We start from the raw sequence: 12,071 nt of genomic DNA on the forward strand, positions 1-12,071 counted from the left end.
TAATTTTTGAAGTTCAGCACGCGAGCAATACTTTTCCCTCATTCTTTCCTTCACAACTCATCCCATGTCATGCCGTAAGCGGCATTATCACACAGAGTTTGGACTTGTAGATTCCACCAAGTCAAAGCTTCGTCGACGAACAATCCAGTAACAAAAGTGATTTGCTGGTCCGCGATGCACTTGCTCATGCGGATTGTGGAATCCAGTAACACGTTTCCTTTCTTTACAAGTATTGGTTCTTTTCACTTTTGGTTGATGGATGCAGATGCTTATCGTGGATGTTATGATGTTGCACTTTGGGAAGATGATGCACAACTGTGACGATTACCTGGTACAATTTTCTAAGATGCGACACCCAGTTGTTGCATAACCATTATATATATGCTCTCTTGTTGCTATCCCAGGTTTACTATTTCAAATGCGAGGTAATATTTGTTGCCTTACATTAGAACAACAAACGAATATTCTTAAAGGCTATGATGAAGAACTTTATAAAAGCATTGTTTAATATATTGGTTGAACAATCGTGATGGTGATGACACAGTCTTTGCTATTACATTGCAACCGGTAACTGTGTAGCCATGATATACACATTTTGTGTCTTTGGCTTACTAAAGTGCCTGAGTCTTTTGGTTTTTAAAAACAGATTTGGTTAAAAGATGGAAGAATGAAATCCACTTGGCATTGTATCGTCGGCACAAACTTGGGTAATTTATCTTTAGCTAGAATTCATGATTCGCTTTTCTTGACCAACTATCATATCAGATATTGAGTAGCTTTGATGCACCCTTGCTTGCTAATTTGTTTGTTTATCGGTTCGATTGTTTGACTTAACATGATTTCAGTTTTTTTCCAGTAATTACTATTGATAGTTGTTGTATATTTCATCTTATAATCTGGGCAAAATTCAATGTCTTTCAAATGAGTTGTAGACTTTACCGTGTTCACCACCATAATTAGTTGTTCTTAAGTCCATTGAAGTCACGAACGATGAAGTAGCCATTGGTACTCGGCAATTAAGGTAAATATATTTCCTTGGTTACAAACTTAGTGTTACTTTTAATAGCCTGCTGAACCCATCCAGTTTTCCAGCCAAAAACAAACATCTTCACCCTTTCCGGATTTTCATCTAATCAGTTTATGAATAATAACCGTACTTCTTGAAATCAGTCCCCACATCTGTAGTTACTTTCCACATCCCATTGAAAATGTGATTGTATGCAAACTAATAGAACTCTGAATCGTTCTTTGTTTGATGTTTATTGATTCGAGTTATTTTAGTTTTGTATTACAAGGTGATTCCAACCTAGTAACATTGGAACATGCGTTAGTAGTTTTTACGAGTGCTGATGTTATTTTAAGACTTAAACATAAATACAGGCATCGGTCGAACACCCGTTACCATATCACGGTTTAGCGTGCCACGAAGTGCGCGGTATGTAAAACCTAGTTCGTCTTAGTTTTGCTAACAGGTTAGAAAAATATAATATAAAATAACACTGATTCATTTTAAAAGTTAAAGCTTTTAAATTAGTCTTAAGTAAAAGTTAAAGCTTTTAAACAATGGCGGATCCAACCCTGTTTTGTGGGTTCATATGAACCCACTCGGTTTGGAAAAAATTAGTAAGAACTTTGTATGATTTGGAAAAAATAATGAAAATCTACCAAAATGAACCCACTGAAAGAAGTCCCTGAATCCGTCACCGCTTTTAAATTAGTCTTAATTATGCTAATAGGACAAAAGTCGTACAACTAAATTTTACAATAATGCTATTATTTAATATTTTATACATAAAATTCATGATTTTTCATAAGATGTAACATTTTTGTCACTAGTCTATCTATACTATCAATAAAAGGAGAAACCTCAATGACATAAAAAAAGCTTATGTGGCAGCCAGAGAACATATCCAACAAGGCTTTTCTTATGTCATCAAAAATGAGGTGAAGTCAAAGAGAGAGCATGGTACATCATAAATTCAAAACACTGCCCTACTTTAAAATTCAAAGGTGGCCCATATTCACCTTTTCAAAGGTCTGCCCAACCACTGATGATTCAAAATTCAACCACTGATAATTCAAAATTCAACCACTGGCCAACTCCAAAAATCAACCACTGATTATTCAAAATTCAAACTTCAAAACCTGACGATTTAATATTATGACTCCAAATTCAAAATTTAAAATTACAAGCTCTAGATATATAACATATCATCTTCTTCAATCAATTAGTCTCTCTCTAAAACTTAGAGCTTCAATATTCTCTCATCTCATTTTAAATTTAAAACTTTCAAGATCCAAATCAACTCTTAATTCTCTCTCTCTAAGACTCAGAGCTTCAATTTTCTCTGGTATCTCGAACCGATCCTTAAAGACATCAAATTTCTCATCATCTCGAACCGATGACATAAGAAAGTGAGTGTTAAATTATAGTTCTTGAAGCTAAATTGGGGGTTTCGATCAAATTTCTCATCATCTCTCTATTCAGACTTCTTCCCCTATTGCATGTATAAGAAGATGAATATGAATATGCTTCACAGGTACAAGCTGTTTCTCAACTTTGCTAACGTTGGTCAATAGTTGCCTAATTCTGTAATTTGAGAATATAAGCAACATAATTATTTGTGAATATGAAGGAATCAAGTGTCGGTGAAGTGGATTTTGAAGATGATTGTAAGAAGGATGAAGGAATCCAGCGGCTTGACCGAATATTTTTAGGTTTCAACAATCACCATTAACAACTTCTTGCCAGTTGAAATCTCAACCCTTCACACGAACCCATATTTTTAGGTATTATTCCTTCCCTTTCTTCATTAATCCATTTCTTCATCTTCCGCTACATTTCAATCCAATTCGCTCCCACATTTTAAATTCATGTTCAATTCGAATTCATTGATCTTCACACATGCTTCAGCTTTTTTTATATTAATTTCATGTGGGTTTTTGCATACAAGTTGTTTGTAGAAATGCGTGACTGGCGTATTTTGTTTTAATTGCCATTGTATTCATTCCCATTCTTGTCTTAGGTAATAATCTGAACATGGTTAACCATAAAGATGATCTTAATGTTGGAATGGCCCTTTTTAATCTTTCAATTGTTTATGGATTTAGAAGGAATAAGAAAGACCTGTGATTCAGCTTCCAAAGGTGCGTATTATTGTGTTTTGAGTTTTGGTTTGTTATTTTGTTTGATCGTAGACTCAATTTTCAAAAGTTAAATTGTTGTTGTTTCTTATAGAGTATTTTGCTTATTTGTTAGCTGTAATTTTGTATTTTTGTGATGGTTTTGTTTCTAATATCTGATTTTGATTGTGTTTTGGTTTTCAGATGCTTATTCTGCTCCGAGATATCATAGGCATCTGCTGATATGAAAGGGAAGGAAGCAAACGGCAGGTCACTTTCTTCCTCATATTAATTAAAACTTGTATATGTATGCTCTGTTTTGTCTAATTGATAATAATTTATTTAGATCTGTTGAATATGATTTGGAATTGGTCATTAACAACATTTTACATGAAAATTATTTATTAAATTCTGGAAAAATATTATGATGCATTGCACCTCCATTTTTTATATAGTTCTGTCAATTGGATATGATACTGTTGATGGTAGAAAATTACTTTTCCTTTGATAATAATTTATTTAGATCTGTTGAATATGATTTGGAGTTGGTGGCATCATACAGACTGTCAAATGAGTCGTTGGCGTCCCAGAGATTATCTGATGATTCATCATCGTATTCATCGCGTTTAGGTTTAGAAAGGCGGTTGTTGATAGATTTGAATCAAGAATATGTAGACGAGGAATGAAGATGGAGTGGCTGATTCAACAGAGGTAAAGTTCTTTTGACTGTTGTTTTGTAAATGAACAAATTCTTCAAGTTCCATATCAATTTGTTCTTTATTTCTTTAGATACTTTATGCTGATATCTTCTTTTTGTAATTGGAATCGGGTTCTAGGCCAGAGACAGCACTTATCCAAGGAATTATTAAAGAGATTAGTAGCAGATTAGATCCATACAAAGGGAGTAAACTCCCACACATGATTGAATTGGAGTCTTCCATTAGAATAGTCACTTCATCAACTTACGATTATGGTGTATTTTTAAGCTTTAGAGGTGCGGATACTCGCAACAATATATTTTTACTTTATGTTAGATTCTATTTTAAGTTAACATCTTATATTTTTAGTTTATGTTGATTTAAAGGCAGCAACAAAGCTTGGATTTGATTTAAAGGCAGCAAGAAAGCTCAAGAAGCGAAGACTGTAGTCTCTCACGGTGCTATTCACACCGAGCGAAGGCTGCACCAGATGATGCTCGAGGATCACTGGTAGAACTATGAACAACTGTTAATATCCTGGATCTGCCACTACTGACTAACGAAATTGTTTTTTTTTTGTAGGGTTTGAAGTTAGAACTGTGCACAACGGACAGAGTCGGGCTTTTATCTGACGTGACTCGTATTTTCCGCGAAAATAGTCTCCAGGTCACGAGAGCCGAGGTGACAACACAGGCTGATTGAACAGAATTCTCAAAATATATTTTTATTTTCATGCATCATTTTAATTTTATGTTGGATTCTATTATAAGTTAACATCTTATATTTTTAGTTCATGTTGATTTAAGGCAGCAACAAAGCTTGAATTTCATTTAAAGGCAACAACAAAGCTTGAATTTCATTTAAAGGCAGCAACAAAGCTCGAGAAGCGAAGACTGTAACAATCCTCGGTAAAACCAACACCCTCATAATAGTTCTGACACCCTAATATATCATAAAATGTCCCAATATGTCTTATATTACATCCCGTATGTGAAAACCGAGCCCAAAATAAATCATAACATATAAAATAAAATTAAAACAAGTTTATTCAAGTTGAGGCGGGCCGCGTAGGACCTCACCTCAACTTTACGCGGGCGGTATCAAGACTAAAAGCCTGATTCGTTGGATTTTAAGTTTAGGCGGGCCGCGTAAGCTTAAGCTTACACTTACGCGGGCCGCGAGAGTCTTATAACACGGCAGAACCCTGTGCCGACACGTGTTATCAACGTGTTGAACCTATTCAATGACCCGCACAACCTACGGTTTGACCTAGGGTTGATGCGGGCCGCGTAAGCCCATGCTTACCTTTACGCGGGCCGCGAGAAAGTCCAGTATCAGCCCTATAAATAGAACGCAGCGGATTTCATTTCTGTTCGCTCACAACTCAATCTTAAATCACAATTTCTGTAGGAAAGTTATAATACTCGGGTGTTATACCCCTAAAATAGCGAGGTTCTGCTACGATGTAAGTATTATAACCCCTGGAGACGTATTAGAGACTCTGCCCGATTGATCTAGGGTTCCGTAACGGCTGTCGTGGTTCTGCCCGACGTAGTCGTTGGAATGTCGTCTCGGGTAGGGTATTGCTAATGTTAAAATGGGTTATTATACTAACACACGTGCATTTGTGTAAATTATAGATTTTCACCAGGAAACCCTAAAGAGTAATCTAAGACAGCAATGTGAGTTGATCCACTTTTTGTAAATCTTTTTGTTAACTGTTTTTACAAAACCTTAAATATCTTTCCATGCGAATGACAGTTATTGAGTATTTGTAAGAATACAATTACAGTCGGTAAATTTGGGGTTTTGTATACAAAATTTGTTACCACCTGGTAAAGGAGTAACATGACCATAAGTCGGAACGACATTACCGTGTGGTGGTGACTGATATATCTTGGAAACAAATGTAATTGCGGATGCGCCCTCAATACTGTTCACTGTGACTTTTTATTAAAACTTGATTAAACTAGGATTCACTCACCAGTATTTCCCACTGACAAAATGTTTTTAACACGCGTTTCAGGTAACAATATGTGAAAGCCAAATAGAAGCCAGCTGGACAGCACTGAAGGCTTGGAAAAGTGGCAATAAAGTTACCTAAGAATAAAATAGATGTTTTTATTAAAGAAAATAGGATTTATTTCTATGAAATGTGTGTACTGAAAACTTGGGTTTTACCCATGTGTTTAATATTATAAAATGTGATGGTTTACTCTGATAACATATTTCCTAACTACGGTCCTGATGAAAAATTCCGCTGCCAAATTGATTAACAACGCGATACCACCGAAACTGGCTCGCGGCCGCCCGTTCCCGGGAATCAGGGATCGGGGGCTGTGACAAAGACTGTAGTCTCTCATGGTGCTATTCACACCGAGCGAAGGCTGCACCAGATGATGCTCGAGGATCGTGACTACGAACGAAACAACAACGATTCTGGTTTAAGCGAACCCGAACCGCAAAGGCCCGATGTGAATGTGGTCAATTGGTATGATAAAGATTGTTGAGTAGTTACTATGATGCAAAGATAGACCTAAACTTTTGTTTGACACCATTTTGTGATATCAGGGCACCCCCGACAATTTTGTGATATCATTACGATCAAGTTTTTCATGTTTTAATTCGAAAACGTAAAATATTCTAACAGTTTTCGTCGTATGTTGAATTTAGGCTCCGAAGAAGGAAAAAGCTCCTCCGTTGCCTAAAACCGGCCAAAGCTGCTGGTGGAAAGCAAAAGAATAAGGTCAATTTTTGAAATATTTTATTTGATTGTTAATTTGATTATGTACTTTATTAGTTTTTACTGCATTTTGAGTATGTTATATGTAATTTGGAGGATTAGGTAGTAGATTTCGGTTCTCATTGAATGCAGTTGCGATCTCAAACTAAATCTCCCTTAATATTAAGAAACACATTTTGATGTATGATGCGAACCGATAACCATTTAGTTAGGATCATCTTTGATTTGAATTGTTAGTGATGATTTGTTTCAATAAATAGGCCTTAGGTTTCGCATAATTACAATCAAGTTTTTCATGTTTTACTTCGACATCGTAAAATAATCTAACAGTTTTCATCGTATGTTGAATTTAGGCTCCGAAGAAGGAAAAAGCTCCTCCTCCGTCGTCTAAACCGGCCAAATCTACTGGTGGAAACCAGAAGAAGAAGGTCAATTTTTGAAATATTTTATTTGATTGTTAAAACAGTGTTCTGTGAAGAAACAGTGGTTGAAACCACTGTTGGGTTAAACGGTGGTTTGAAACTCCTGTTGGGTTAAAAACAGTGTTTTGTGGGGAAAACATATGTTTGAAACCACTGTTGGGTTAAAACAGTGTTTTGTGGAGAAAACAGTGATTGAAACCACTGTAGGGTTAAAACGGTGGTTTGAAACCACTGTTGGGTTATTGTAGAGAAAACAGATGTTTGAAACCACAGTTGGGTTAAAACAGTGGTCTAACTTTGACAGACTTTTAAACAATCAAAAGAGTGGTTTACTCTTTTAAACATAGTTTTTCTTTTTGGTCGTTTTTGAACAATCCTTGTAATGATTTTAAACAACATTTTGGAATTTTTAAAAACAACATATTAACGATTTAATTGATAAGATTCAAAATTTTTGTTTCTGAAATTTTTGGTCATTTCTGATATTTAGATCAATGGTCTATTGCAGATCAGATGAAGCTTACTTATGTTTATCTTGTGATCAGAATATTCATTCCGCAAATGCATTATCAAATGCCATTCGAGAACACTTGTATGTGATAAATGCAATTCTTAACCGGCAGTTGTTCGATGTGTACAAGAAAAACTATCACTTTGTCAAAACTGCGATTGGGAGAGTCACAGCGGATCTAATTCAGCTTCGGGTTCCCACAGCCGTCAGACCTTGAATTGTTACTATGGCTGCCCGTTTGCAGTCGAGTTATCCTCAATCTGGTCGTTTATGTCCGATTCGGATAACAAAAAACGGTTAAGATTCTGCATGTGAGCTGGAAATGGGGTTGATGAGCATTACAGATAGCAAAAGTGGTCAAGATTTATTAGTACCAATTGAGAATAATGATGCCCAAAATGTATTTCAACAACCCGATCCAAATTCAAGGTAAATTGAGTTGGGTTTACGTAATATTTTCGGTTATGAGTTCAAAATTGGATCTTGAACTTTGGTTTTAAAAAGCCGTGCAGCGCACATGAGGCGTTCATTATTATAAAAAAATACTAAAAAATGTTATGGATAATATTTTGACCTGTTAACTTATAAACACTAAAATATGAGATATTCCCGTCATCTTTGGTCAGCTTTGTTTGATAGGTGGTCTAATTTGCTCAAATACTGGCCACATAAAGCGTCACATCAGTCGCATCACACTCGCATCATGGAATCGCATCAATTGCTGTGATGCGATCTCATTACCGCACCGCACATTACGCGCTTCTGATGCGCTTCTGATTATACTGGTTCCGATTTGGTTGTACAGCTCTGTCCTAATTTTGCATCTCATGGTTCGATTTATTGCACCAGAAACTTAAGGTCATTACCTGTTTAGGTTACTGTGTGGGACAGAAAGTGAAGTTAATGCTGAAATTGTACGTCTTAAAGCTGAAGTTGTGAAGGTAGAAAAAGCCTTAGATCATGCTACTCCTGGGGTATGTTTATATCTGATCATACAAATTTTATGCATCAGCATTATTCTCTTAAATTGAATTGTGTATATATATATGTGTGTATTTTGTTGAGTTTTTTATTTCGAAAACTCTAATTTTACTGTTTGAAGGTTTTGGGTTCGGAGATCTGGTTGAATTGATTTGATTTTGATGGAGGATCATGTGCAGGATGATTTGTAGAAGGCGTTACGGATGATCATGCAGTATGAACCGCCGGAGCCGAAGAGGAGCAAAGACAGTCCGATGGAGGAGTCGCTGGAGGTGAAGAATCGGGGGTTGCAACGGGAGTTGTAATGGCGGCTGCGGCGGAGAAGCGGATAACGGCAAACGACAAATAAGGACGAATTTCATGATAAACAGGAAGAGGATATTATCATGGGAGGCTTTGATGGTGTGCGGGGAGGACCTCCGCACAAGGCCCACAATTTCGAGGGGCATGCGATTTAAAAAAAATTCGATACGTATATGTTATTTTTTTTAAATAGTAAACACATACCACTTTCAATATAAGCCAATTTATAAATCATTTTTTATGTTTTAGAATTTAGCCCACTTGGAATTAGGTTTATTAAGCCCAATACTAATTTGATCTTTTTCAAATAATAACAAAACATACTAGAAGGGCACATTTTTTCAATCTCGAACATGGTACGTAAATTCTCAGAGACGCCTCTGGATATTATGAAAGGGTATCTTTTTTTTTAGTATTCCAAAATTCAGACATATAAGAATGATAGTTTCATCTTAAATATACTTATTTTTTAAAAAGTGGCACTACTCACCCAGTTTTGTATGTTTTCTTTTAATTCTTATGAAACATTTTCGTGTGATAGAATTATGTTGCTGGAAAAGTAGCTGAGCATACTCTATCAGAAACAAGGGCGTGCGATCCATGTAGAATTATGTTGCTGCAAAGACAGTCCGATGGAGGAGCCGCCGGAGGTGAAGAATCGGAGGTTGCAGCGGGAGTTGATGGGGTTGCGGCGGAGAAGCAGATTGCAGCAAAAGGCAAAGAGGGACGAACTTCATATATAATTTAGTTTGGTTCTGAACTGAAAATTGTAGAAAAAAGGCGTGATTTGATGATTTATCTGAAATAATATTATACAAAATCTTTACAAATAGATCTTATGATAGAATTATGTATCTGAAATAATATTATACAAAGTCTTGGTCTTGGTGTATGCATGAAATAGGCGAATCTTGTGTATTTGTTTAAAGATGTATCTTTTATGTTTGTGGTGTTTAAAGATGTATCTTTTCTAAGAAACGACCTGTGTTTGCACACGGGTCTTACCGCTAGTATACTATATAATAAAAGAAACCACTTTAAGTACACTTGTCATCATATTAGACCATGTATAATTACTCTTATATTTAATTAAAATATACTATTTTAAATACAAAATTAAAATTTGAATATACCCGTGTTTAATATTATTCATGCATTCAAATTTTTAAAAATTGAATCTATCTTTTATCAAACAATTCACTTCCATCCATTAATTACATCTAGGATTAACGTATGATTCTTTTTTTCAATATTTTAATCACCATATTATATACCCATTGAACTTCTATATATTATTTACTAGGTTAGTTCCCCGTGTGTTACACGGGTTGAACAATTTAAACTATATAGTATAGATATTTTCTGTAAATGCAAAACAAAGACAAAGACATTTACATACCATATTGACATAAATGAGTTAATATAAATGTAACCCATCAACTTGTACATATTAATTAATGTCGTAGAGTTCCATAAGACGGCTCTAATTTCGGTTGAATGAGGTCAATCAAAGTCTATTTGATACCATTTCTACGACTTCTTATTTTTTGAATCTTTGTATTTGATTCTAAACCTATTATTAATATTATTGATAATAATTTTAGTTATATATATCAATAATATATTTAGTCTAACATATTAATATTATTATGAATTTCGAAACTTGTTTAGCTAGGATTTAAGATTCTATTGAAGTTTTAGTTTAACAATAGGTTATTGAATTAATAATAAGAATTTGTATTAGATTAGATTAAATATTATTATTATTTGTATTAGATTAGATTAAATATTATTATTATTAGTATTATTAATAATTTTTACTCAATTAAATGAGAGAATGACAAGTGTCCCAAAACAGGTTTCTTTTATTATATAGTATAGATTACGTGATCAATAAATAATAACTATCATAAATTGAATATTCACTTAATAATTCTTAAGTATATGGTATTATTTTGACTTTTTGAGTGAAATGATAAGTTAGTTGAATTAATGTTCGTGTATATATAAATACTAATTATTTTTAAATTATAATCCAACATTCACTTAATAATTCTTTAAGTGTATGATGATTGTTTTGAATGAAGTGATAACTTAGTTGGATTAATATTCATGTATATAGTATAGATTATTCAAAATAACAACAATACAGTTAAAAATATAACTTTTTTATTATTTAGTAAACAATATTACATTTATTCAATCCGTGTAATACAGATGGCTTTAAAAATATAACTTTTTTATTTTGTATATAAAACTACATTTATTCAACCGGTATAATACATATGGTTCTTATAAATATAACTTTTATTATTTAATATATAAAATTACATTACATTTATTAAAATCATGCAATAAATGAGATTTTTAAAGATATATTGTTTTATTATTTAGTATATAAAATTTATTTATTCAAACCGTGTAATACACGGAGTTATAACCTAGTAATCTATAATAAAAAAAAAGGAATCTATAATCTATAAAAAGTTATAAATGTTAACATTTTAATATCTTTATTTGTTTTAATTAAATATATCGTTGTTTGTTTTAATCATAAATGTAAAATTTATTTCACCATATTCCACTGTAATTTTTTCTGATCTTCGTTCCCTTGCGAATTAGGCACTGGGCGTTAATTTTGGATTTGGAAGATACACACTTGAAGTCTTTGAAGGTTAATCTATCACGTGTGGCCTATTGATAGGAGGCTTGATTGACCTAAGTTCGATCCCTACTTGTGTCACTTTTGGTGGATTAAGGCAATAAAAGATTTGAGCTAGGTCTTGGACGAGGTTGTCGGTTCGAATCTCGAGCTCACCCGGGTTTTCGTCCCGCCGTGTGTTACGCCAGAGAGCTCTGCTCTTATAGTGGCACAACGACTGTTAAGTGACAGCCAACAGTATGGTTTCCCGGGGGAATGCCCAAGCCATACTCTGAAGCTAGCATGAGCCCGATTAAGACAACATAGCCTGACCGAAGTGAGGCAACGAGCCTCTCCAGGGAGTACGACCAAACATAAGAAAGTCGTCGTTAAAAAAAGGTCTTGAAGGTTGAAGATTACCAAGTTAAAGGTTTTTCTATTAACAGTGAGGTGGTGATAGATTGACAATGATAAAACTTTAGACACCTCGAAAAAGAAGGTATTGGGTACAATTTGTCGTTACAAAAAAGTTTTTTCTATCAAGTAAAACAACGATAAACGTATAATTTAAACATCACGTCACCTGTTGCTTCAAAGTAATTTTGGATTTTGCTTTCTTTAAATTGTTAGGGTCAATTTCGTAATTTCC

The 12,071-nt window shown here is 34.2% G+C and overlaps 1 protein-coding gene and 1 long non-coding RNA gene across 12 annotated transcripts; both read left to right on the forward strand.

Moving 5' to 3' along the window:
- The first annotated feature begins 2,240 nt into the window (after positions 1 to 2,240).
- LOC110920221 lies at positions 2,241 to 5,911 on the forward strand. Of its 8 annotated transcripts, XR_002581650.2 has the most exons (11): positions 2,241 to 2,415; positions 2,489 to 2,540; positions 2,637 to 2,790; positions 3,027 to 3,147; positions 3,328 to 3,393; positions 3,686 to 3,834; positions 3,960 to 4,117; positions 4,208 to 4,331; positions 4,404 to 4,502; positions 4,612 to 4,729; positions 5,848 to 5,911. It is a non-coding gene; the product is annotated as an uncharacterized LOC110920221 (long non-coding RNA). The 8 variants fall into 8 exon arrangements; XR_002581654.2 differs by having other exon boundaries at positions 2,241 to 2,540; positions 4,191 to 4,331; XR_002581648.2 differs by having other exon boundaries at positions 2,241 to 2,540.
- A 131-nt stretch (positions 5,912 to 6,042) lies between these two features.
- Positions 6,043 to 9,656, forward strand: LOC110920195. Of its 4 annotated transcripts, none has more exons than XM_022164426.2 (6): positions 6,043 to 6,312; positions 6,495 to 6,567; positions 6,918 to 6,992; positions 7,532 to 7,926; positions 8,137 to 8,471; positions 8,658 to 9,656. In XM_022164426.2, exons 1-4 carry the CDS (start codon positions 6,218 to 6,220, stop codon positions 7,712 to 7,714), a joined length of 426 nt encoding a protein of 141 aa, XP_022020118.1. In that variant the 5' UTR covers positions 6,043 to 6,217; the 3' UTR covers positions 7,715 to 7,926; positions 8,137 to 8,471; positions 8,658 to 9,656. The 4 variants fall into 4 exon arrangements, with proteins under 4 accessions (XP_022020118.1, XP_022020133.1, XP_022020138.1 ...); XM_022164441.2 differs by having other exon boundaries at positions 8,372 to 8,471; XM_022164446.2 differs by having other exon boundaries at positions 7,495 to 8,471.
- Positions 9,657 to 12,071: the final 2,415 nt, after the last annotated feature.

The sequence above is a fragment of the Helianthus annuus genome, chromosome 2 (assembly GCF_002127325.2).
Source record: "Helianthus annuus cultivar XRQ/B chromosome 2, HanXRQr2.0-SUNRISE, whole genome shotgun sequence".
In the NCBI taxonomy this organism is placed as follows: Eukaryota; Viridiplantae; Streptophyta; class Magnoliopsida; order Asterales; family Asteraceae; genus Helianthus; species Helianthus annuus.

What these genes read in the sequence shown, in the direction of transcription:
- LOC110920195 (XM_022164421.2), top strand. Translation starts at nt 6,218, where the DNA reads ATGATGCTCGAGGATCGTGACTACGAACGAAACAACAACGATTCTGGT. An exon ending in GTGGAAAGCAAAAGAATAAG is followed by an intron (nt 6,568 to 6,917) that starts GTCAATTTTTGA and finishes TGTTGAATTTAG; the next exon opens with GCTCCGAAGAAGGAAAAAGC. An exon ending in GTGGAAACCAGAAGAAGAAG is followed by an intron (nt 6,993 to 7,531) that starts GTCAATTTTTGA and finishes TCTTGTGATCAG; the next exon opens with AATATTCATTCCGCAAATGC.